Genomic DNA, 23,435 nt, shown 5'->3' with positions numbered 1-23,435 from the left:
AAGACGAGGTGGTGGACGATGAAGTCACTGGCCGAACGCTAGGGTCCAGAAACAGTGTCTGTGGGTGCAACCACTGCATGCTCCGCTGTTGTGCGTGCACGCCAATCCCCCATCCATGGTGCAGGAGAACATGCCTCCCACCTTGCACCTGTCATTGCACACTTGCAACCACCATCATTGTCCGCGTCCTTGTCCCAGCACAGCATTCAGTTGTCCCTACCCCAATCCTTTGAACGCAAGCACACATATGCAGCCAACCACCCACAGGCCACAGCACTAAACTGCCACATTTCTAGAATGCTTGCACTTGAAATGTTGCCTTTTAGGCTCGTGGAGATGGAATCTTTCCTCAACCTGCTATCGCCTGTCCCTCGATACTCGGTCCCCAGCCGCCACTATTTCTCCCGGTGTGCCATCCCCGCATTACACTAGCACGTGTCCCAGAACATTAGCCATGCCCTCAACAACGCAGTTACTGGGAAAGTCCACCTAACCACGGACACGTGGACAAGTGCTTGTAGGCAGGGATTGTACATCTCACTGATGGCACACTGGGTTAATATAGTGGAAGCCGGGACCCAGTCGGACCCTGGGACGGAACACGTCCTCCTGACGCCGAGGATTGCGGGCCTTGGGTTAATCAGGGTTGCCCCCATAATCATAATCATAATACAGCTCCAGCACCTCCTCCTCTTCTTCAGCCTCCATCTCTGAAATGACCACATCAGTCGCAAGCTGGAAGCACTGCAGCACTGCCTCGTCCAAGCGGCAACAGGCACTGCTGAAGCTAATATGCTTAGGTGACAAACCGCACACCGCTGAAGAGTTGTTGACAGCTCTAAAAGAGCAGGCAGATCTGTGGCAGTCACCGCTGAACCTACAGCCAGGCATGGTTGTGTGTGACAATGGCCGGAACCTGGTGGTGGCTCTGAAGCGAGGCTAGCTCACATATGTACCATGCCTGGCCCATGTGTTCAACCTAGTGGTTCAGAGGTTTCTCAAAACCTACCTGTATCTGCCTGATCTGCTTGTCAAAGTACATCGCGTGTGTGGCCATTTTAGAAAGTCAGCTATAGCTGCCATGCTTCAGAAGCGTTTGCAGCTTCCAGCTCACTGACTGGTGTGCGATGTCCCACACGCGCTGGAACTCAACCTTGCAGATGTTGGGAAGGATTTGTGAGCAACACAGGGCGGTTGTTGAGTACCAGCTTCAAAACGCCCATCGGTATTCAGGTCAACCTCCGCACATAAGAGCTCAGGAGTGGACATGGATGCCAGACATCTGTGCCGTCCTCCAAAACTTTAAGGACTCCACCAAAATGGTGAGCGGCGATGACGCCATAATTAGTGTACTTAAATGCTAGTTGCTCACAATTAAATAGGATGCATTGCAGGCGGAGCACAAAGAGATGGAGGAAGGAACCATACAGGTTGATTCCACACAGCCCAGCCTCATCTCATCCCAACACGGACTGGGTGACAATGAGGAAAAGGAGGAGGAGGAAGAACAAGAGTTAGTTTCCTGTGCTATAGACGGTACTACCCACACAACTGTCATACTGTCTGTTCATCGTGGATGGCATGGTCAGTCGTCCTCTTGGTGAGGACGTGGAGGTCGTCCCTGTTAGCAGTCTGATACACATGGCTGAGTTTATATTCCGCTGCCTTTCCCGTGACTCTCGCGTTGTCCAAATTTTGCATGGCAGTCATTACTGGACCCACGCTACAAGGAGAACTTTCTATCTCTCATTCTCGCAGCGCAGAGGTCTACTAAAATGGCGCAGTACCAGAAGGACCTTGCTGCGGAATTATTAAAAAAATTCCCATCTGCAAACGCTGGCGGCAGAGGTCACAGTTCGTTGGACTACCAAGGAGTACAGGCGAGATACACAAATACGATGAAGCAGAGGCAGGGGAACACTGTCAAACGTCTGGGACAGTTTTCTCAGACCCTCGCATTGCACAGGCCCTGATGGGCGGGGTACTCTCACAAGGAGGGATAATTTTTCAAAGATGCTGAAGGAGTAACTTGCCGAACTTACCAACATCCTCCAAGATTGATTTGTGCCTTATAATTATTTGATATCCAAGCTGGACACGTGGCATGAAATGACTCTCTAAGCCTTGGAGGTCCTGGCCTGCCCTGCTGCTATCGTTTTGTCAGAGCAGGTTTTTAGTGCGGCCGGGGGCATTATAAGTGATAGGCGCATCCGCCTGTCAACTGAAAATGCTGACAGGCTGACTCTTATAAAAATTAACATGGGCTGGATTGGGCCAGAATTTTCAACACCACTGGATGATAGCAGCAGAACATGAACTCAAATCCAGTGCCTTTTTTTGGGAGGTCTGTTCCCATGCACCTCTTCACACCCAGACATTGGTATATGCTTCCTGATTTTGTCTATTTTCTGTTGTCCTCCTTCCTTCTCCTCATCCTTCACCACCATATCACCAGGGTGACCGTGATGCAACACCCACATAATTTTTTTAAGTGTGTTTATGATGCCCGTAGGAATTTTTTTAGAGGCCTACCTCTAAAATTCTGTATGATATACAGTATGGTCATGTATACCCCCCATGGGTAAATGTTTTTCCGCCCATGCACTTAGTGCATGGGCATTACCAGTATAAGAGAGCCACTCCTTAACAATTGTAACAATTTTTTGAATGAGGACCTTCTCTACATCTCTTCAACGGGGTATTGGAGTGCGTCTAATTTTTTGGCAGCTCTTGCATTCACTGCATGGGCATTACCACTATAGGAGACCCACTCCTTTATAATGGGAGCATTTTTTTACTGAGGCTCTCCTCTATGACTCTTCAAAGGGGTATTGGGAGTGCATCCTAATATTTGGCCGCCCTTACAGTCACTGCATACGCAAAACCAGTATAGGAGACCTGCTCCTTTATAATGGGAACATTTTTTTTACTGAGGCCCCCCTCTATGTCTCTTCAAAGGGATATTGGAGTGCGTCCTAATTTTTGTCAGCCCTTGCAGTTATTGCATATGCAATACTAGTATAGGAGACCAGCTCCTTAATAAAGGGAACACTTTTTTTACTGAGGCCCTCCTCTATGTCTCATCAAAGGGGTATTGGAGTGCGTCCTTATTTTTGGCAGCCCTTGCAGTTACTGCAAATGCAATAACAATATAAGAGATCCCCTCCTTTATAGTGGGAATTTTTTTTTTACTGAGGCCCTCCTCTATGTCTCTTCAAAGGGGTATTGGGGTTTTACCAGAATTTAGGCAGCCGTTGCAGTCACTGCATACGCAATAACAGTATAGCAGAACCGCTCCTTTATAATGGGAACATTTTTTTACTGAGGCCCTCCTCTATGTGTTTTAAATTGGTATCAGGGTTTATCAAAAATTTAGGCAGCCATTGCAGTTACCCCTGCGGGTTCAGTCGCCACAGAGGTACTGCATCTCACCCAGAGGTGTGGTATCCCACTCTCAGGTAAGGATGGAGTACTGCACGGGACACACTTGCATCCATTACACTCCACTTCAGTAGGGAAGGGCGAGATTGCTCCTAAGGGAGAGCACAGTCCCTGGTCCCTAGCTGGAGGGTGGAACCATGTAGTGGGTGTGCGTGGAGGAAGGAGTTTATGGGAATACTTCAGTAGGAGTATAAGAAAGCAGGGAACCATCTAGAAGGGTCGAGTCCTGCTCAGGAGAGCAGTGGAGGAGGTCCAGGCTCCTGGCTCCAGTGCTTGGAGCAGGAGTTGAGAGGAGGGAGAGAGGAGTGGGGCCTAGTAAGAGAGGCCCAGGAGAGAGAGAGCGAGAGAGGACGGGAGCAGAGGGAAGGCTCCAGAGACAGAGGGGATCCCAGGGGCACGGTGAGTGCAGGAAGCCACCTGTGTGCCCGAATCTGCAGGAACGTGGAGGAATCAGGCCGTAGAGGGGACCGGCCCCTAAACTAGTGGAGAACTACAAGGCTCAGCTCAGCTAGATAACCGGAGGCTGCTGTGCTTGCAAGGTGCAGCTGCCAACCACCACAATTACATCGCCGAAAAGGCGGCCACAGAGGGTCCAGGGGACTGCAGGTCGCCCGACAAGATCCGAGGCTACCGACTTGGGACACTGATTGTGAGGCGCAGGGCAGGAGGGTGAGAGCCAGCACCAGAAGGCACATAGAACGAGGCCCCGTTTAAGTACTCCTGAGTTACTTGAGAGATTGCTGAACCCTTTCCTTGGTGAATGCAGGATGACGTGGGAGGTTACTTTAGTACTAGTAACCCGGAGTTCAACAACTGTGAGAAACCTTAAAGACTGCACCCCACTGTGTCCTGGAATTATTATCTGCGCCATCCCCTGCACTACACTGCACAGCAACATCTATAACATCACCATCTACACTGCCCTGGAGCTAAGCTCTGCCTGTGGAGAGCTGAACCAACTCTGCTGCGTCACCATCAGCTCCAGAGGATCTGTACCGCAGCCGCGGCCCCATATAGCCGCATACCACAGGTGGCGTCATGAACATTAAACTATAAAAACTTTATTCTCCCTTTTACTATAATCCCCTTTTTATTGATCGCCCTGGGTCACGGACCGGGTCACTGCCACTGTGACATCCCCTTCACCGACCGGCCCGGCACCGAGTACCCCACAGCCCAGGGGGGGCGTCACATACGCAATTACTGTATAGCAGAACTGCTCCTTAATAATGGAAACACTTTGTAACTGAGGCCCTCCTCTATGTGTCTTTAAATTGGTATTGGGTTTTTTCCAAAATTTAGGCAGCTGTTGCATCCACTGCATATGCAATAACTGTATAGCAGAACCTCTCTTTTATAACTGTATAATACAAACACATTTTACTGTGTCCTTGTGTTTTTCAGTCTTTTGGTGGTGTGAACACTGTCCTACAGACTTGTTCACCATGTGCATGGCCCATGTGTTTGTATTCAATTTGTTTCTCTGCAGCGTGTTCACATGGACATTACCTGTCAGATCTGCTCATATAGGTACTATACACATGATCAGTTTTTAAATACAACAGATAGGGACTGCTCTGATGTGGGTTACCTTGATGTTGGTAGAGCGGCTTAGTAACCAAATACCCTGTTTTTTATCACCTTTCGGCTATGTGCCCACGATGCAGAAATGCTCCGGATTTTGCCTGAGCGTCTCTGCATCTCCCCTGGCAGAAAAAACGCATGCGGATTCTACATGCGTTTTTCCTGCCAGGGATATGCGGATGTGAAGCGTTCTTCACATGCATTTCCGCATGCGGGTTGGCAAGCGCTTTCCAAGTGATTTTAGCATCACTTGGAAAGTGCTTGTCAACTTGGTCACACTATATAAATTGTAACATACCTGGCGGCATTCTTGCATAGGGCAGCATCTCCCACTATGCAAGATCGCAAACTTGATCATCAGTCCAGTCTGCTAGCCTGGCTTCTTTCCATGCTGTCTGCTTGCCTCTGTCCTGGCTGCTTAGGGCGGCGGCCCGGTCACTTCCTATTTCTTGTAGCTGCTGTGGGCACACCCCTAATGCGTCCTCAGCCTATTGCTGTCAGTCACTGGATATTTAAACCAGCTTCACCTGGAAGCTGGTGCCTGAGCAACTTCACCATTCAGTGTGCTCCTTGACTCTGAATGTGCCTGGTCCTGTTCTGTTTTTCCCTGCTTGTCCACCTTCCTGGAGGCTGTATTCCCAGGCCTGTCTGAACACGCTCCTAGCCTGTTCGTTTCTGCCTCTGGGGGCCATATACCCAGGCTCATTCCTGTATTTCGCTGCAGTAATAGTTCCTGTCTGAACTGTCTCCTAACTTGTTACTTGTTTTGTCTCTATGTCCGTTTCCTCCCTTTTGCAGCAGTGTCTGAACCAGCTCTTGGCTTTACCTAGGCTCGTTCCTTCTTTTCGTTGCAGTACAGTTCCTGTCTGAACTGTCTCCTAACCTGTTACCTGTTTTGTCCATACGTCCGTTTCCTCCGTTTTGCTGCAGTGTCTGAACCAGCACTTGGTTTTACCTAGGCTCGTTCCTGTATTTCGTTGCAGTACAGTTCCTGTCTGATCTGTCTCCTAACCTGTTACTTGTTTTGTCTCTTTGTCCGTTTCCTCTCTTTTTCTGCAGAGTCTGTACCTGCACCTAACTCCTACTCGTTGTCGCTGTACTTCTGTTTGTGAGTTTGGAGTCCACTCGCTACTTCTTTGCAAGTACCTTGTGTGTATCTGGTTCTGCCTTTCCCTTCCAGTCTGTTCCATGTGAACAGAGCCCTGTCCCCTCTGCTCTGTCTTTGCTCACCACTTTGGCGGTTTATCTCTGCTCTGCTTTACTTACCGCTCTGGCGGTATCTGCCCGCTCTGCTCTGTTTTGTCTACCACACTTGCAGTTTCGCTCTGCTCAGCCTGGTCCACCGTGCCTGCGGTTTCGCTCTGCTCTGCCTTGTCCACCGCATCTGCGGTTTCGCTCTGCTCTGCCTTGTCCACCACATCTGCGGTTTCGCTCTGCTCAGCCTTGTCCACCGCATCTGCGGTTTCGCTCTGCTCAGCCTTGTCCACCGCATCTGCGGTTTCACTCTGCTCTGCCTTGTCCACCGCATCTGTGGTTTCGCTCTGCTCTGCCTTGTCCACCGCATCTGCGGTTTCGCTCTTCTCTGCCTTGTCCACCACATCTGCGATTTCGCTCTGCTCTGCCTTGTCCACCACATCTGCGGTTTTGCTCTGCTCTGCCTTGTCCACCGCATCTGCGGTTTCGCTCTGCTCAGCCCTGTCCACCGCATCTGCGGTTTTGCTCTGCTCAGCCCTGTCCACCGCACCTGCGGATTCGCTCTGCTCAGCCCTGTCCACCGCACTTGCGGTTTCGCTCTGTTCAGCCTTGTCCACCGCATCTGCAGTTTCACTCTGCTCAGCCCTGTCCACCGCACTTCAGTTTCGCTCTGCTCAGCCCTGTCCACCGCACTTCAGTTTCGCTCTGCTCAGCCTTGTCCACCGCACCTGCGGTTTCGCTCTGCTCATCCTTGTCCACTGCACCTGCGGTTTCGCTCTGCTCAGCCTTGTCCACCGCACCTGCGGTTTCACTTTACTCTGCCTAATTACCGCATCTGCGGCTCTGAACCCGTCTCCTAGTCTGTACTGGACCCTACCCAGCCTGTGCTCTAACCTGCCTGTTCCTGTATTCCCTGGTGTGGGTCAACAGCCATGTCCGGGGTCTGACCTGGAGTCGCACCTGGTCCCTCTGCTCGGTTCCTCCCTGGTGCGCGGTGTCGTAGCCGTCGTGCGACCTGGGTCAGATCGGGTTGATACTTAGTTACGCCCCTCCAGGCACTGTCCGGTTCATGGCACAGTGGGATCACTAATCACGCACACGCCAGTCAGTCCGGGCGTGTGCATAACATAAATCCATGCAATCGGCATGGATTTATATACTGTGACCGTAAAGAATGTTTAAAAATAAAAAATAAATCTATACTTACCATCTGATGGCCCACGCAGCCTTGCTTCGCTCCGTCCTGGCTGCCGGCAGATCGCGGTACACTGAAGGACCTGCCGACATCAGCATCGCGTGACCCGTCACATGACTATGACGTCAGCGCAGGTCCTTCAGTCCACCGCGATCTGCCGGCATGGGAGGACGAGCGCTCCGCGGGCCATCAGAAGGTAAATATAACATTTATTTTTTATTTTATTCTTTTTTTCACAGGTTCTATGGTACCCGGGTCCGGAGGAGAGTCTCCTCTCCTCCATACCCGGGTGCCATCCGCACATTGTTCCAATGCAAGTCAATGGCGGCGAAAACGCAGCGCTTCTGCAAAATAATTGGTAGTGCTGTGTTTTTTTCCGCAATGATAATCCGCAGCGGAAATTTCCGCAGAATGTTCACAGCACATGCGGATTATCATTGGGGAAAAAAACACAGCACTACCAATTATTTTGCAGAAGCGCTGCGTTTTCGCCTTCTACCATGCATTTTTTAAGCGTTTCTGCAGCGTTTTTGCCGCTGTTACTTTTTTATAGCTTTTATAATGGGAACATTTTGTTACCGAGGCCCTCCTCTATGTGTCTTCAAAGGGGTATTGGAATGCGTCCAAAATTTTTGCAGCCGTTGCAGTCACTGCATACACAATAACTGTATAGCAGAACCGCTCCTTTATAATGGGAACAATGTTACTGAAGCCCTTCTCTATGTGTCTTCAAAGGGGTATTGGGATGCGTCCAAAATTTAGGCAGCCACTGCATATGCAATAACTGTATAGCAGAACCGCTCCTTTTTAATAGGAACATTTTGTTACTGAGGCCCTCCTCTATGTGTCTTTAAATTGGTATTGGGGTTTTCAAAAATTTAGGCAGCTGTTGCAGCCACTGCATGCGCAATAACTGTATAGCAGAACCTCTCTTTTATAATGGGAACATTTTGTTACTGAGGCCTTCCTCTATGTGTCTTCAAAGGCGTATTGGAATGCGTCCAACATTTTTGCAGCCGTTGCAGCCAATGCATATGCAATAACTGTATAGCAGAACCTCTCCTTTATAATGGGAACATTTTGTTACTGAGGCCCTCCTCTATGTGTCTTTAAATTGGTATTGGGGTTTTTCCAAAATTTAGGCAGCCGTTACAGTCACTGAATCTTCAAAGGGGTATTGGAGTGCATCCAAATTTTTGGCAGCCCTGCCACTCACTGCATACATAATAACAATATAGGAGACCCACTCCTTTATAATGGGAACATTTTTTTTCCGGAGGCCCTGCTCTACGTCTTTTCAAAGGGGTATTGAAGTGCATCTTAATTTTTGGCAGCCCTTGAAGTCACTGCATACGCTATAACAGTATAGAAGACCGGCTCCTTAATAATGGGAGCAAGAAAGCATAGCCAGCTGATGGCCCTCTAACAATAGTGAAAGCCGACTGCTAACCCTTTAACAATAGTAAAGGCCACCTGATGGCCCTATAAAAATAGGCTTTGTGACTTTCGGAGTCCGTCCTTCATAAATGAAACAGGATGTGTCTGATCAAGTCTCACACACCACATGGGCAGATAAGGTATTTAAATGTTAAAATGACATTTACTGGTAAATGCTACGTGTGAACATAGCCCAAGGTGTGGAGGATGATTTTTGTTTTTGGTTATTTATTTTGACTAATATACAAGTCATTATCCTGGAAAGGATGTTCATTAACATTTTTCCCAGGAAAATACATTTTGGTTTCGTTTTTGTATGTTTTATTGTGAGCCCCTTAAAGTGGCATAATACTTTGACAGTATTGTTTACAGCAGTGACCTGGGAGTTAGAGATGCTTCCAGGGGTCTTCCACATGCTGTTCTCATGTCATTTGAGCACTGTTCCCATCGATTTGGGCAATTTTTAGGCCCCCTGTAGACCTCCGGGGGGGGCGACGGAAAAATGCTCGCGTTTCCCATAGACTTAAATTGGGCTCATTGCTCAGGTTGAGCACCCGAGCATTCCAATTTGCTCAACCCGAGCAACGGGCACCTGAGCATTTTAGTGCTCGCTCATCACTACTCCACATATTAGTTATTGGCGAACTCAGGAGAAATTGCACAATAAATTGTACAGTTCAATTTTTGCCATTACCCTTATAAAAATGCAAAATTGGGGGCTAAGAAACATTTTTGTGGGAAAAATGTGATTTTTTTATTTTCATGGCTCAACATTATCAACTTCTGTGAAGCACCTGGGGGTTCAAGGTGCTCACCACACATCTAGATAAGTTCCCTGAGAGATCTAGCTTCCAAAATGTTGTCATTTGCGGGGGATTTCCACTGTTTAGGCACATCAGGGGCTCTGCAAATGTGACATGTCGTCCGCTAATTATTTCAGCAAATTTTGCATTCAAAGAGTCAAATGGCAATCCTTCCAAGCCCTGCTGTGCCCACAAACAGAAGTTTTCCTCCACATATTGGGAATTGGCGTACTCAGAAGAATTTGCACAACAAATTGTACAGTGCAATTTTTGATATTACCCTTATGAAAATGCAAAATTTGAGGCTAAAAAACATTTTTGTGGGAAAAATGTGATTTTTTTATTTTCACGGCTCAACATTATAAACATCTGTTACGCACCTGGAGCGTTCATGGTGCTCACCACACATCTAGATAAGTTCCCTGAGGGGTCTAGTTTCCAAAATGTTGTCACATGTGAGGGTTTTCCACTGTTTAGGCACATTAGGGGCTCTTCAAATGCGATATTTCATCCGCTAATTATTCCAGCAAATTTTACTTTCAAAAAGTCAAATGGCGCTCCTTCTCTTCCGAGCCACGGCGTGCGCCCAAACGGTGGCTTTCCCCTACATATGGGGTATCAGTGTGCTCAGGAGAAATTGCCCAATAAATTTGGGGTCCATTTTCTCCTGTTATTCTTGAGAAAATAAAAAAATTGGGGCTAAAAGAAAATGTTTGTGGTAAAAATTTGATTTTTTTTTCATTTTCACGGCTCTACTTTATAAACTCCTGTGAAACACCTGGGGGATCAAGGTGCTCACCACACATACAGATAAGTTCCTTGAGGGGCCTAGTTTCCAAAATGGTGTCACTTGTGGGGGATTTTCACTGTTTAGGCACAACAAGGGCTCTTCAAATACGACATGGCATCGGCTAATTATTCCAGCAAATTTTGCATTCAAAAAGTCACATGGCGTTCCTTCCCTTCCAAGCCCTGCAGTGTGCTTAAACAGTAGTTTTCCTCCACATATTGGTTATCTCCGTACTCAGGATAAATTGCACAACAAATTTCATGGTGCAATTTCTCCTGTTACCCTTGTGAAATTGGAAAATTTGGGGATAAAAAACTTTTTTATGGGAAAAATTTGATTTTTTTATTTTTACAGCTCAACATTATAACCATCTGTGAAGCACCTGGGGGTTTAAGGTGCTCACCACTCATCTAGATATGTCCCTGAGGGGTCTAATTTCCATAATAGTGTCACTTGTGGGGAATTTCCAATGCTTAGGCACATCAGGGGCTCTTTAAATGCAACATGACGTTTGCTTATAATTCCATTTTTACATTCAAAATGTCAAATGGTGCTCCTTTCTTTTCGAGCCCTGCCGTGTGCCCAAACAGTGGTTTTCCTCCACATATGGGGTATCGGCGTGCTCAGGAGAAATTTCACAACAAATTTTGGGGTCCTTTTTCTCCTGTTACACTTGTGAAAGTAAAAAGAAAATTGTGTCTAAATTAACATTTATTTGTATTTTTTCCTTACACATTCCATTAATTCCTGTGAAGCACCTGAATGATTAATAAACATCTTGAATGTGATTTTGAGCACCCTGAGGGGTGAAGTTTTTAGAATGGTGTCACTTTTGGGTATTTTCTGTCATATAGGCCCCCCAAAGTCACTTCAACTGTGTTGTGGTCCTTAAAAAAATGGTTTTGTAAATTTTGTTGTAAAAATCCTTATAATTTTCTAACAAAAAAAATTCTTTCAAAAATCATGGTTATGTAAAGTAGGCATGTGGTAAATGTTATTTATTATCTATTTTGTGTGACATAACTCTCTGATTTAAGAACAGAAATTAAAAGATTGAAAATTGCAACATTTTCCAAATTTTCGTCAAATTTCCGTTTTCTTCACAAATAAACGCAAGTCATATGGAACTAATTTTAACACTATGATGAACTACAATATGTCTCAAAAAAACAAACTCAGAATCAGTGCAATCCATTGAAGCATTCCAGGGTTATTTCCTCATAAATCTACGGGTAATATGTCTCCTTGCGGAGAGTGACGTGTTAAGCACGTCAGGTGAGGAGACTTTTAAAGCTGCAATGCTCCTCTGGGAAATATTCAAATTGTCTCTTCAGAGAGGAAGAGGACTAGAACTCTAGTGCCACCTAGAGGAAGTAGAAATCCTAAAAGTCAATAGTGACCCTATAACGAGCCTTATCACATGACTTAGGATAAAAGCCAATACCAGAAACTCAATTTGCAGGTACTGTGTTTCGGGGTACTGCCCCTCGTCAGTGCAAAGTGTGAGTTCTGGTTTGGCTGGATGAGAGGTGTCAGACTGTTATCTAGGGGTAATATTTCTCTCTCCTCACCTGACGTGCTTAACACGTCAATCTCCACAAGGAGAAGTATTACCCCTAGATACTCATACTCACTTGCCTCTTGAGAAAGCTGCTTTAGCGAAACGCACGTCGAGGTGTGTCCGCTATAACTGGTCCCCTGCGGTCCCATCCGGCACTGGTTCTATTGCGGTAAGCTTCACCTATTCGGGTTATGACTTAGGTGGGAATTGTGTCCTGACTTCAGCAATACTTTAATACATAATTTCCTGTATGGGTGATCTCTGCTGAATATACATATGGATTCCTTTTGCCAGGAAGAGATATAGTATATCTTCCCCTTGTGAGACCAAGGGCTCTTTCCTAGCACTAATTTGTCCTTTTGATATGTTTGATGTACATAAACTGTGATAATGCTTATAAATTGATTAAATAAATAATGTTTTTCTATCTATGCCATTTATACTCATGGTCTCATTTGCTTGGAATGTGACACGAGTAGGCTTTCTTGGTTGGCCTCGGTTTACCGGGTGATCCAACCAAGATTTTGTATGAAATATGTTGGTCGTTGTTTATGTACTAAACACCTACCCTACTGAACCCTATATCCTAACTAATAAATTGATGGGACTAACTGGGAAAGTAAATTGTGCCCAGCTCATGCTTCTGGAGACATGCACCCGTAAATTAGGTGAGCTCTCATCACTACAGAAATGCCAAACATGTAAACGCTAAATGTGGTTTAGGCACACTGGGGCTCAGAAGGGAGGGGGGCGTTGGGAGCACAGAATTTGCTGAATTTCTTTTGGGGGCTTTTCCAGAGCCTTTGCGCTACCAGTAATGTGGAAGCCCCCTATATTTCCGATAACAGATGAAGGACCAGAATGGAGGCTGTTTGTGGATTGAGTTAAAGATTTTATTGGGAACATTTTACATAACATTGTGGATCACATTTATCCTGCACTCTATGCTGAGCATGTACAACGGGATTTACATCTAAATCTCCAAGTGACATGATCCATTCACTATAACGAGGTTGCAGAGTTACTCTGGACTCCGTCTGGCCTCAGTGGTGTCCTTTTTCTCAAAGGTGCACAAAACTGTGGCCAGCTGTGCTTTTATGCACGCCTAAAAAGATGGACACCGCCGGATCAAAGGCCAGACAGCATTCACAGTGCCTTCATCTGCCTCATTATAGGGAGTCTTCCGCCGGGGGTTCCATCTGAATCACATATTTTAGAGATTTACACGGAAAGCACAGTGTAAGAGCTCAATGTAGGGCGCAGGATAAATGTGAGCCTTACTGCGATCTTTGGGAGGCAGAATGAACTAATCAACAGCAGGTGAAGAATTGGTTTTATTTATTTTTTACGCCGTTCCTCGTGCGGTATATGTGATTAGACAACTTTATTCTTTGGGTCGGTGCGATTAGAGCAATACCAGCTTTATTTTGGGTTTTTATGTTTGACAGTTGTCACACACAAAAATATGCTTTTTTTTGCTTTGCCATATAGTGAGAGTTATAATTTTTCCATATCTTAGCTGACAGTCATATGAGGGTTTGTTTTTTGCGGGACGAGTTGACTTTTTTATTGGTGCTATTTTTGGGCACATGACATTTTTTGATTGCTTTCTATTCCAATTTTTGGGAGGCAGAATTAACAAAAACCAGCATGGTAAGGCAGCATTATTCTTCGTGTCAGTACGATTACAGCAATATAATATTTATATATTTTATGTTTTGCCACTTTTATGCAATAAAAACTATTTTATAGAAAAAATCATTCTTTTTGCATCGCTTTACTCTGAGAGCTATAAATTTTTTATTTTTCCGCTGATGGAGCTGATGGTGGCTTGTTTTTTGCAGTACAAGATAGCGTTCGTGATACCATTTTTATTTACATTTGTGTTTTTGATTGCGTTTTATTCCACTTTTTGTTTGACGGTATGATGATAAAGCATCGTTTTTTGCCCTTTTTTTTTTTTACGGTGTTCACTAAAAGGGTTAACTAGTGAGACAGCTTTATAGGTTGGGTCTTTCCGGACGTGGCAATACCAAATATGTGTACTTTGTTTTTTTATTTTTTTTTCCATAAAAATATTTATTTATGTTTACAATATATTTTCATTTTTATGTCTTATTCTTTGATTTTTTTTTTATATTTTTACTCATTTTTTTCACTTTTTTACTTCGTTCCATTAGGTGACTTTCACTTTTTGCAAGCTAATCACTTGTATAGCTTAGGAATGCAGGAGCATTCCTGGTCTATACAAACTGTCAGAGCTGCACTGACAGACAAACTTGCTAGATCATGCAATGAGCATGATCTACCAAGTTTGCTAGCTCTGGTGACCCGGATCTCATCATGGCGACATCGGATGACCATAGTGCCAATCCAAGGGCAGAGGGGGCTTCCTCCCTCTGCCTGCTCTCTAAATGCTCACTGACAAAGCTAAATTGCTGATTGACAAAGCTCTTGTCAGCAGCACTGGTCACACTTTCTCCTCTGATAGCTCACTAACAGAAGATCAGAGGAGAAACAGTGTTTTATATAAGGCAAATCACACGGAAAGTTTGTTACTGTAGCAAACTTCCCAGCAATTGCGGTCATTGGCTAGAATGAAGGCGACATCATCAGAACCTGAACCAGTGGGCAGCATGATGGTGAACAAATCAGATCTCGATGAGGTCAGGGGTCATAGCTAACGTTCTACAACGGAATCCCAGTGCTTGCAGGTATGTGGTCCCAATCTCTGCAAGACCACCGACTGTAGACAAACGTCGGAGCTGCACAAAACCCAACAAGCTACCATCGGTGGAATCAGTTAATATGAGATATTGTGGATTTTTTCCCCTTCACCTCACTTTGCACTTATTACTCTATGCTATATAAAGCCTTTGTGTAGGGGTTTCATATGATATTCTGTTTTCAATGTATAACTTTCATTATGCAGACTTTATACGGGCCATGAATGTTGCCCCCTTATCTGATATTTTTTTCATAAGCTTTGGCTTCATGTTGCCCCCCATGTATTTTATGAATTTTAATATCATTTATTCAATAAAATTATATTTTTATTCACTAGGTAAGGAAACCTTCTTTCGGATATGAGGGAGCCAAGTTCTACTAGGCAAGTCATCTTGCAAACAACTCAAAGGAAACTTGGCACCAGATTAAGTAAACTTCATAAACTTGTAAGCCTCCACCCTGGATAGATCCAAGAAATAGGAAATGTCGCATTCTTGTCTTCATCTAAAAAGCTGCCTTCTCCACAATAATCACCAAATCTTTCATTTTGACAACTTTTGAACTAATTACTAACTTACCAAACATAATCATTATCAGATGTAGGGATTTACTCACTTTTAGGCACCTGGTAGCATTCACACAGGCACGTAGTTTTGGGGTCAAACAGGGACATTTATTGAAGTGCATAAACTTCCAGCAGAATGCAAAACAATCAGCCTTTCTTCGGCATAAAGGAATAAAATAAACAGTCCATATACAGGCACATCTGGGCTTACGCGTTCATATAAATGTCCAGCTGCCTCTCGAGTTGTGTCAAAGAGACCAGCACCAAGAGGTCTTTTCACCTCTCCTCCCAGACACAGACCACAGTCTCACACCCATGCAGCAATCCTGGCACAATTTAGTCTGCAACAAACAGTACTCTGCAGCTCCCAGCAGAATATACACACTGCTCAGTTCCCCAGCACATTGCACACCAAGTGACCCTACTTCCTCTTTGTAGTAAAAAGTTATGCAGGTGCCACTATCAAACCTGCAAAGTGGGGATTTAACCCTGTTCTACATTACTTTGATACACAGGTTACAAAAATAGGAGGGAGCTATATATTGCAGATCTTAGAAGGTACACATTACTTCAATTTAGAATACCCACCTTCAATATCAGTATAGAATTTGTTACGGTTTCCAAGAAAATGGACACCATGACGGCAAAAATACAGTACGGTAAAGTAAGCCAAGTCAGACATAGCATGTCCAATAGTGGAGAGTTCCCAATCAAGGACAGCAATTACACGGGCCTGGAGAGTGTAAAAAGGATATAAGTGTAAAAAAGTGTATAAAGGGTTATTCTCATTAGAATGAATGAATAAAATTGAAAAGTGTTCTTATAAAAAGTAACTTTGTAATTTGTTATTGAAAATCCTCTCCATTCTCAAGAATGAATATATTTTTAGTTTATTGTTTACTGCTCTTGCCTAGCATACCAGCCACTCCTGCAGTATAGCAGCAGTGGTCGAATTTGCGTAGTTCTTAAAAGGTCTTTCCAGTTGCCCTTCTAAGTACAGTTTGGAAGTTGGTTGGTTAGGTTAAGAGCCCTTGCACCCTTCTGATGCTGTAGAAGCAAAGGTGCCTTTGATCTCAGCATCGGTGAGTGCAAGGTCAGCGCAGCAGTGCAATGATGATCTGAACTGTCAGTCAAATGCGCACCACCTATGAACAAACAGGAAGCCAGGAGAAGGAGTAGCTCGAACGGACAACATAAATAAAAACTACAATCCAATTTTACAGAGCCACATACAGAATTCTATTTTGTATTATATTATATCTGAAAGGACAATCCCAGCATCACAGCTAAAATACTGAATTATACTGCACTATGTATGTATATAAAATTTGGTGATCGTTTCTAAGCACTGCAATCCTAGAGAACAAGGCTCTGACATGCCTCATGATAATGGACATTACAGAGCTGTAGCTTTGCAACACACACAAAAAAAACCACCACACAACCTTACCTCAGTTTGGTGGAAAATGACATTCTCGATCCTGAAATCTCCATGGATCAGAGTTTCATCATGGTCATTGCTTGGCACATTTTTACTTAACCAGTCTGCCAGTTGGTTCATTGCGGGTATATCCTTATGTGCTGCCATTTCATAATGCTTTTTATATATAGTGACCTGTCAATTATATAGATATTTTAAAACTATATACGTTATATGAAATTAGCACACAATATAACAGGTACAACAATGACCTACACAAACCCGGCAAATTGATTGCAGGCTTCGGTTAGAGTGTCTAATTAGTTAAGAAACTTCGGCACCATGTCATTTACTATTAACTGCTGTCAAGTATGATGTACAAATAATAATATATTTATATACTTTGCTAACCAGGAAGACTAGTTTTGCAAGCTTTTAGATCACAGAGGCTCCTTCGTCAGGCACTTTACAAATTAATTACTGAGACAAGAGAACATTTAAGAGAAGTTTTACCAGGACTTTTGTGCATAGGAAAGATAAGGTGATGCCCACTAAAGCTAAGCCAAGGTTATAAAATTAAGAGTTTTGTTCCATATGGAGTGGTGGTGGAAGTGATGGCTTAATGGGCGAACATTGTTAAAAACGCTTATTTCAATATTTGACAGCCTATTTACACGGCAAGAAATCCTCCCATGAAAGAGCAAAACACTCGTTTATCAGGTGAAATGTTTTTTTTTTGCACAGCGTAAAAGATAATCACTATTGGCAGTGCGTGGGGCTGTGTAAACAGAGCTTGAGCTGCCGAGAACTATGACAGCCTATGTGCACTGAGTGCTCTACTATAGATTGCTCAGTGCGCATCGTTTTCTTTGGTCTGCCTGTGTAAACAGGCTGTCAAAAGACCTCAAACTGGTAAAAGTTTACTGACCATGGCTGGCCCTCCTGCACGGTGTCCCCTTCTCCCTCCATGCAGGGACGCCGGGTTGCTCAGAGTCCCAGGCCTCAGTGTGGTCCCCAGCGTGCTTCTTGCCCTCTTCTGTGTTTCGGCGCGCCTAGTGCACACGCGCTCCCCTGCTCTTAAAGGGGCAGCATATGCATTTGGTAATTGTCCCCAACTATCAGCTGGGAGGCATTTAAAGTTTTCACATGCAAGGTATCTCCCAGCCAATAGCTGGGAGACATCTTGTATAAAAGGCACCCTCCCCAATTGGGAGGTTCCTGAGCAACCCCTATAGGTAGTGTTAGGCGTTTGCAACTGTATGTTGCCAGGTCCCCGTCCTTATTCTGTTGAAGTTATTCCTGTATCTTGTGTCCCATTAGTCCAGTATAGTTTCTCCATGTTCCTGTGACCGCTTAGGCAGTGTCCGAATCCTGAAACCACATCGACAGTATCTGTCTGCTATCCTGAAACCTGTGAGTCTGAACCTGTCCCAGTGGACTTCCTGTCTGCACAGTCTGAACTTGTCCCAAGTGGCCATCCTGCTCTGTTTGTAAATCTGAATTAATGTCTCTGGCCCCTGGGGACAGCTGCTACTGACGGACGCCGCCCTGGAGTGGCACCTGACAGCTATCTGCTGCACAAGCCTGACCTCACCATTAGAGGCTCCATGAACACCAAGGTAGCTGGTTAGTTATGCCCCACCAGGGTGAGTCCACGAACCACATGCGCCACCTGTGAGCGTGACACATATTAAAGAACCTTAAGATATACCATCCCTTTATGATCAGTGGTGGTCTGACCTCTAGGACTCCCACCAATCCTGAGAATAAATGGGATGCAGTGCTAGTATAGCTTATGTGCTGCTAAATTGAGAAATAATTGCATCATCTTTACAGACATATATAAAATATACATATATCTGTACATACAGGTGTGTATGGGCATCTCCTGCATAACTGTCTCTCAAAACAGTAGTAAAGATAAGTTATCAACTATCCACAGAATTGGTGGGGGTCTAACCGCTGGGACCCGCACTGATCGGCAGAACAGGGAACTTTCATCTCCTTTACAATGGTGCGGTAGTGTCCTATAGGGCTGCTGAACACTGCAATCGTATTTTCCAGCAGCCCATAGAGAACGAATGAACCATCAATTGGACAAGCACGCAGCGAGGGAATAGAAGTGCCCCATTCTGCTGATTGATGTGAGTCCCAGTGGGTGGACCCCCATCTGTCTATCACTTATCACCTATCCATAGGATAAGTCATCATCACCTATCTTCTTGGGAAAACCCTTACAGCTGGGGAGGAGAACAGTCCTAGTTCTGGGGAAGTGCTAGATTATATACACTGCTCAAAAAAATAAAGGGAACACTTAAACAACAGAATATAACTCCAAGTAAATCAAACTTCTGTGAAATCAAACTGTCCACTTAGGAAGCAACACTGATTGACAATCAATTTCACATGCTGTTGTGCAAATGAAATAGACAATAGATGGAAATTATTGGCAATTATCAAGATACCCTCAATAAAGGAGTGGTTCTGCAGGTGGGGACCACAGACCACATCTCAGTACCAATGCTTTCTGGCTGATGTTTTGGTCACTTTTGAATGTTGGTTGTGCTTTCACACTCGTGGTAGCATGAGACAGACTCTACAACCCACAGAAGTTGCTCAGGTAGTGCAGCTCATCCAGGATGACACATCAATGCGAGCTGTGGCAAGAAGGTTTGCTGTGTCTATCAGCGTAGTGTCCAGAGGCTGGAGGCGCTACCAGGAGACAGACCAGTACACCAGGAGACGTGGAGGGGGCTGTAGGAGGGCAACAACCCAGCAGCAGGACCGCTACCTCTGCCTTTGTGCAAGGAGAAACAGGAGGAGCACTGCCAGAGCCCTGCAAAATTACCTCCAGCAGGCCACAAATGTGCATGTGTCTGCACAAACGGTTAGTAACTGACTCCGTGAGGGTGGTATGAGGGCCCAACATCCAAAGATGGGGGTTGTGCTCACAGTCCAACACAGTGCTGGACGCTTGGCATTTGCCACAGAACACAAGGATTGTCAAAGTCGCCACTTGTGCCCTGTGCTCTTCACAGATGAAAGCAGGTTCACACTGAGCACATGTGACAGACGTGACAGAGTCTGGAGACGCCGTGGAGAGCAATCTGCTGCCTGCAACATCCTTCAGCATGACCGGTTTGGCAGTGGGTCAGTAATGGTGTGGAGTGGAATTTCTTTGGAGGGCCGCACAGCCCTCCATGTGCTCGCCATAGGTAGCCTGACTGCCATTAGGTACCAAGATGAGATTCTCAGACCCCTTGTGAGACCATATGCTGGTGCGGTTGGCCCTGGGTTCCTCCTAATGCAGGACAATGCCAGACCTCATGTGGCTGGAGTGTGTCAGCAGTTCCTGCAAGATGAAGGCTTTGAAGCTATGTAATGGCCCGCCCATTCCCCAGACCTGAATCCGATTGAGCACATCTGGGACATCATGTCTTGCTCCATCCACCAACGTCACGTTGCACCACAGACTGTCCAGGAGTTGGCGGATGCTTTAGTCCAGGTCTGGGAGGAGATCCCACAGGAGACCATCCGCAACTTCATCAGGAGCATGCCCAGGCGTTGTAGGGAGGTCATACATGCACGTGGAGGCCACACACAAAACTGAGCCTCATTTTGACTTGTTTTAAGGACATTACATCAAAGTTGGATCAGCCTGTAGTGTGTTTTTCCACTTTAATTTTGGGGGTGGCTCCAAATCCAGGCCTCCATTGGTTAATAAATTTGATTTCCATTGATGATTTTTGTGTGATTTTGTTGTCAGCACATTCAACTTTGTACAGAACAAAGTATTCAATGAGAATATTTAATTTATTCAGATCTATGATGTGTTATTTGAGTGTTCCCTTTATTTTTTTGAGCAGTGTACTTTTCCTTCATTAGGCTGTGTGCCCACGATGCGTTTTTTAAGCATTTCCGCAGTGGCAAAACGCTTGGTAGAAGGCCTGCCATGTTCCCCAATGATAATGCGCATGTGCTGTGCACATGCTGCGGAAATTTCCGCTGCGGATTATCATTGCGGAAAAAAACGCAGCACTACCAATTATTTTGCGGAAGCGCTGCGTTTTCGCCGCCATTGACTTTCATTGGAACGCATAGGATTCGCATCACTGGATCTGTACATGCGCATTCCATGCGTTTCAATGTGCGGATGTTACCCGGGTCGGGAGGAGAGGAGACTCTCCTCCAGACCCGGGTACCATAGAACCTGTAAAAAAAAAGAATAAAATAAAAAATAAATATTATACTTACCTTCTGATGGCCCCTGGTGGGCTTGTCTTCGCTTGCCGGCAGATCGCGGTGGACTGAAGGACCTGTGCTGACGTCATTTAGTCATGTGACGGCAGGTCCTTCAGTGTACCGCGAGCTGCCGGCAAGCCAGGACGGATCGAATAAAGACTCCGGGGGCCATCTGAAGGTAAGTATAGATTTATTTTTTCATTTATTATCATTCTTTCAGTCACACTATATAAATCCATGCCGTTTGCATGGATTTATATAGTGTGACCAAGTTGTCAAGCACTTTCCAAGTGATGCTAAAATCGCTTGGAAAGCGCTTGTCAACCCGTATGCGGAAATGCATGTGAAGAACGCTTCACATCCGCATGTCCCTGGCAGGAAAAATGCATGTACAATCCGCATGTACAATCCTCATGCGTTTTTTCTGCCAGGGAGATGCAGAAACGCTAAGGAAAAAATATGGAGCATTTCTGCATCGTGGGCACATAGTCTTAGACTCCTTTCCAGTTGGCTGTATACACACAAAGAAACGGTACCATAGGTTTTTATGATGACAGCTAAGCAAAATAAATTTTTCCTATGAAAATAAAAAAGTCCACATTACCTGCCGCTGACAAGATCCTTTTCCTCTGCCATATCCAGTAAGATTTAATGTATGTATGTTTAATGAATGGAGACGGGCAAGAGTTTCAGTGAGAGCCAAACACAAGGCTGATCTTTCCGCAGGGCTGACTTCTGGCAGTGTGACATCTCGGAATATACGTCCCTGACCAAGACAAAGGGAGAAAAGCACTAGTAACCATTACAGCTATAATTACAAATAATCATCTTGTATTAAAGGTATTTACCGAGATGGACACATCATTTATCCACAGATAATACATTTCTGATACCTGGGGAGCTTCACTGACCATTAAAATGGGATTTCTGATTGCAGTAAGTTTAGATGCTGCAGTGGTCCAGTGTGCCCAGTTTGGCTCAACTCTATGGAGCTGTAGAAGCTGGTTAAGACACCTGAGCACAGGGCTTAGTTGTTTTTGCTAGTCGCTTAGACATTAAAGAGGTCGTCACTCTCTCTTCTAAGTGCAGAGTCTGTCAAATTGACCAGCACTTCTGTCCACATTTAAGTGTGTGTTCAGAGCAATTCATGCCCTTCATCCTAATGAAATAGATATGTGATGGAGGGAGGAAGTCTGCGTTGCTGTGTCCTATCCCACCTGTATCTACCTGATGAACTTGGACTGTTTAGTAAAAGTTTGAATGTTGCAAAGAACCTGGTGTCCCATGCATTGTGTGTGGCGGCTCTTGGGACAGAAGCCTCAATGAAGCAGAGACCTACAGCCTGCAAGTGAGTGTGATGCACCTCACACCCTAAGGCACACTGGGACTGGGACACCAATTGTCTGTAAAGTGCCAGAGCGCAGCCGGACAACAGCTCGGTCGCGACTACCGCTCTGCAGTACTTTACACATACAATGGCTGCTGGTGGATGAACATGTGACCAGACCTGTCCATCAACCTCCTCCAATAGAAAAGCAGCTTTCCCATGTGAGGAGCTTACTATTGGAGGAGGCTGATCTTTGATATGTTCCTCCACCAGCAGCCATTGTATGGACAGAAGTGCTGGTCAATTTGACGGAAGCTGCACTAAGAAGAGAAAGTGGCGACCTCTTAATTGGAGACTCAGTCAGATAGCTCAATCTGACAGTCTAGTATGAAAGTTTGTAACTATTTTATCTGCCTTTTACTGAGCTCCTCTCAGCTGATTTATGGCCTCAAACTACATTAAAAAGGTGACTATGCAGGGAAACAAATCGTGTAAATTATAAAATGTTGTTTTAGCTCAAAGCAAAATTAAAAAGGTGGTCTATAGTGATGAGCGAGTATGCTCTGCTAACCCTTTCGGCGAGCATGCTCGGGTGCTCGCTGAGTATCTTCAGCGTACTCGGGTGTTATGTTTTAGTCATGCCGTGCACATGATTTGCAACCGTTTGACAGCTTTAATACATGTGAGGAATGCCTAAGAAACAGGCATTAGTCACATGTATTAAAGCTGTCAAACAGTCGCAAATCATGTGCACTGAGTGACTAAAACATAACACCCGAGCACGCTGAAGATACTTGGAAAACTCCCGAGCATGCTCGTAAATCTCGAGTAACGATCATGCTCGCTCATCACTAGTGGCCAACCGCAAGAAGTATCAGGCAACAACTTACTCCATTCCTCAATAAAAACACCTGCACTCTTGGCACAGATGAGCATACATTTGTATGGAGGAGTCAATATATGTAGCAGTCGAACAAATTATATTAATTTGAATGATTTTTGGGAAAACCTCCAGAATAGTAGGTGGTCGTGGGGGGAGTTTCAGCAAAAGAGAAATATGAAGTGACAGGAAAAGCAGAGACAGCTCTCCTCTCAGAGTGCTTTGCATAGCGCTATCAGATTTCAATTAACTGCAGAGGAGCGAGGCCA

General features: G+C 45.1%; 1 protein-coding gene across 1 annotated transcript in view; it reads right to left on the bottom strand.

Moving 5' to 3' along the window:
- The window catches only part of LOC141265263 (acyl-CoA dehydrogenase family member 11-like), a 476,536-nt gene that overhangs the window by 370,368 nt on the left and 82,733 nt on the right, over nt 1–23,435 (bottom strand). Inside the window, exons 4-6 of the mRNA XM_073678109.1 lie at nt 21,564–21,725; nt 16,748–16,912; nt 15,886–16,030 (exon numbers count right to left, since the gene is read on the bottom strand). Coding sequence (XP_073534210.1) covers nt 15,886–16,030; nt 16,748–16,912; nt 21,564–21,725 — 472 coding nt within the window. The remainder of the gene's footprint in view (nt 1–15,885; nt 16,031–16,747; nt 16,913–21,563; nt 21,726–23,435) is intronic.

This window comes from Phyllobates terribilis, unplaced genomic scaffold (assembly GCF_046119375.1).
Source record: "Phyllobates terribilis strain yellow unplaced genomic scaffold, ASM4611937v1 Scaffold_4__5_contigs__length_816908805, whole genome shotgun sequence".
Taxonomy (NCBI): Eukaryota; Metazoa; Chordata; class Amphibia; order Anura; family Dendrobatidae; genus Phyllobates; species Phyllobates terribilis.
The sequence above is the reverse complement of the archived record's forward strand: the minus strand, read 5'-3'. Positions and strand labels throughout refer to the sequence as shown.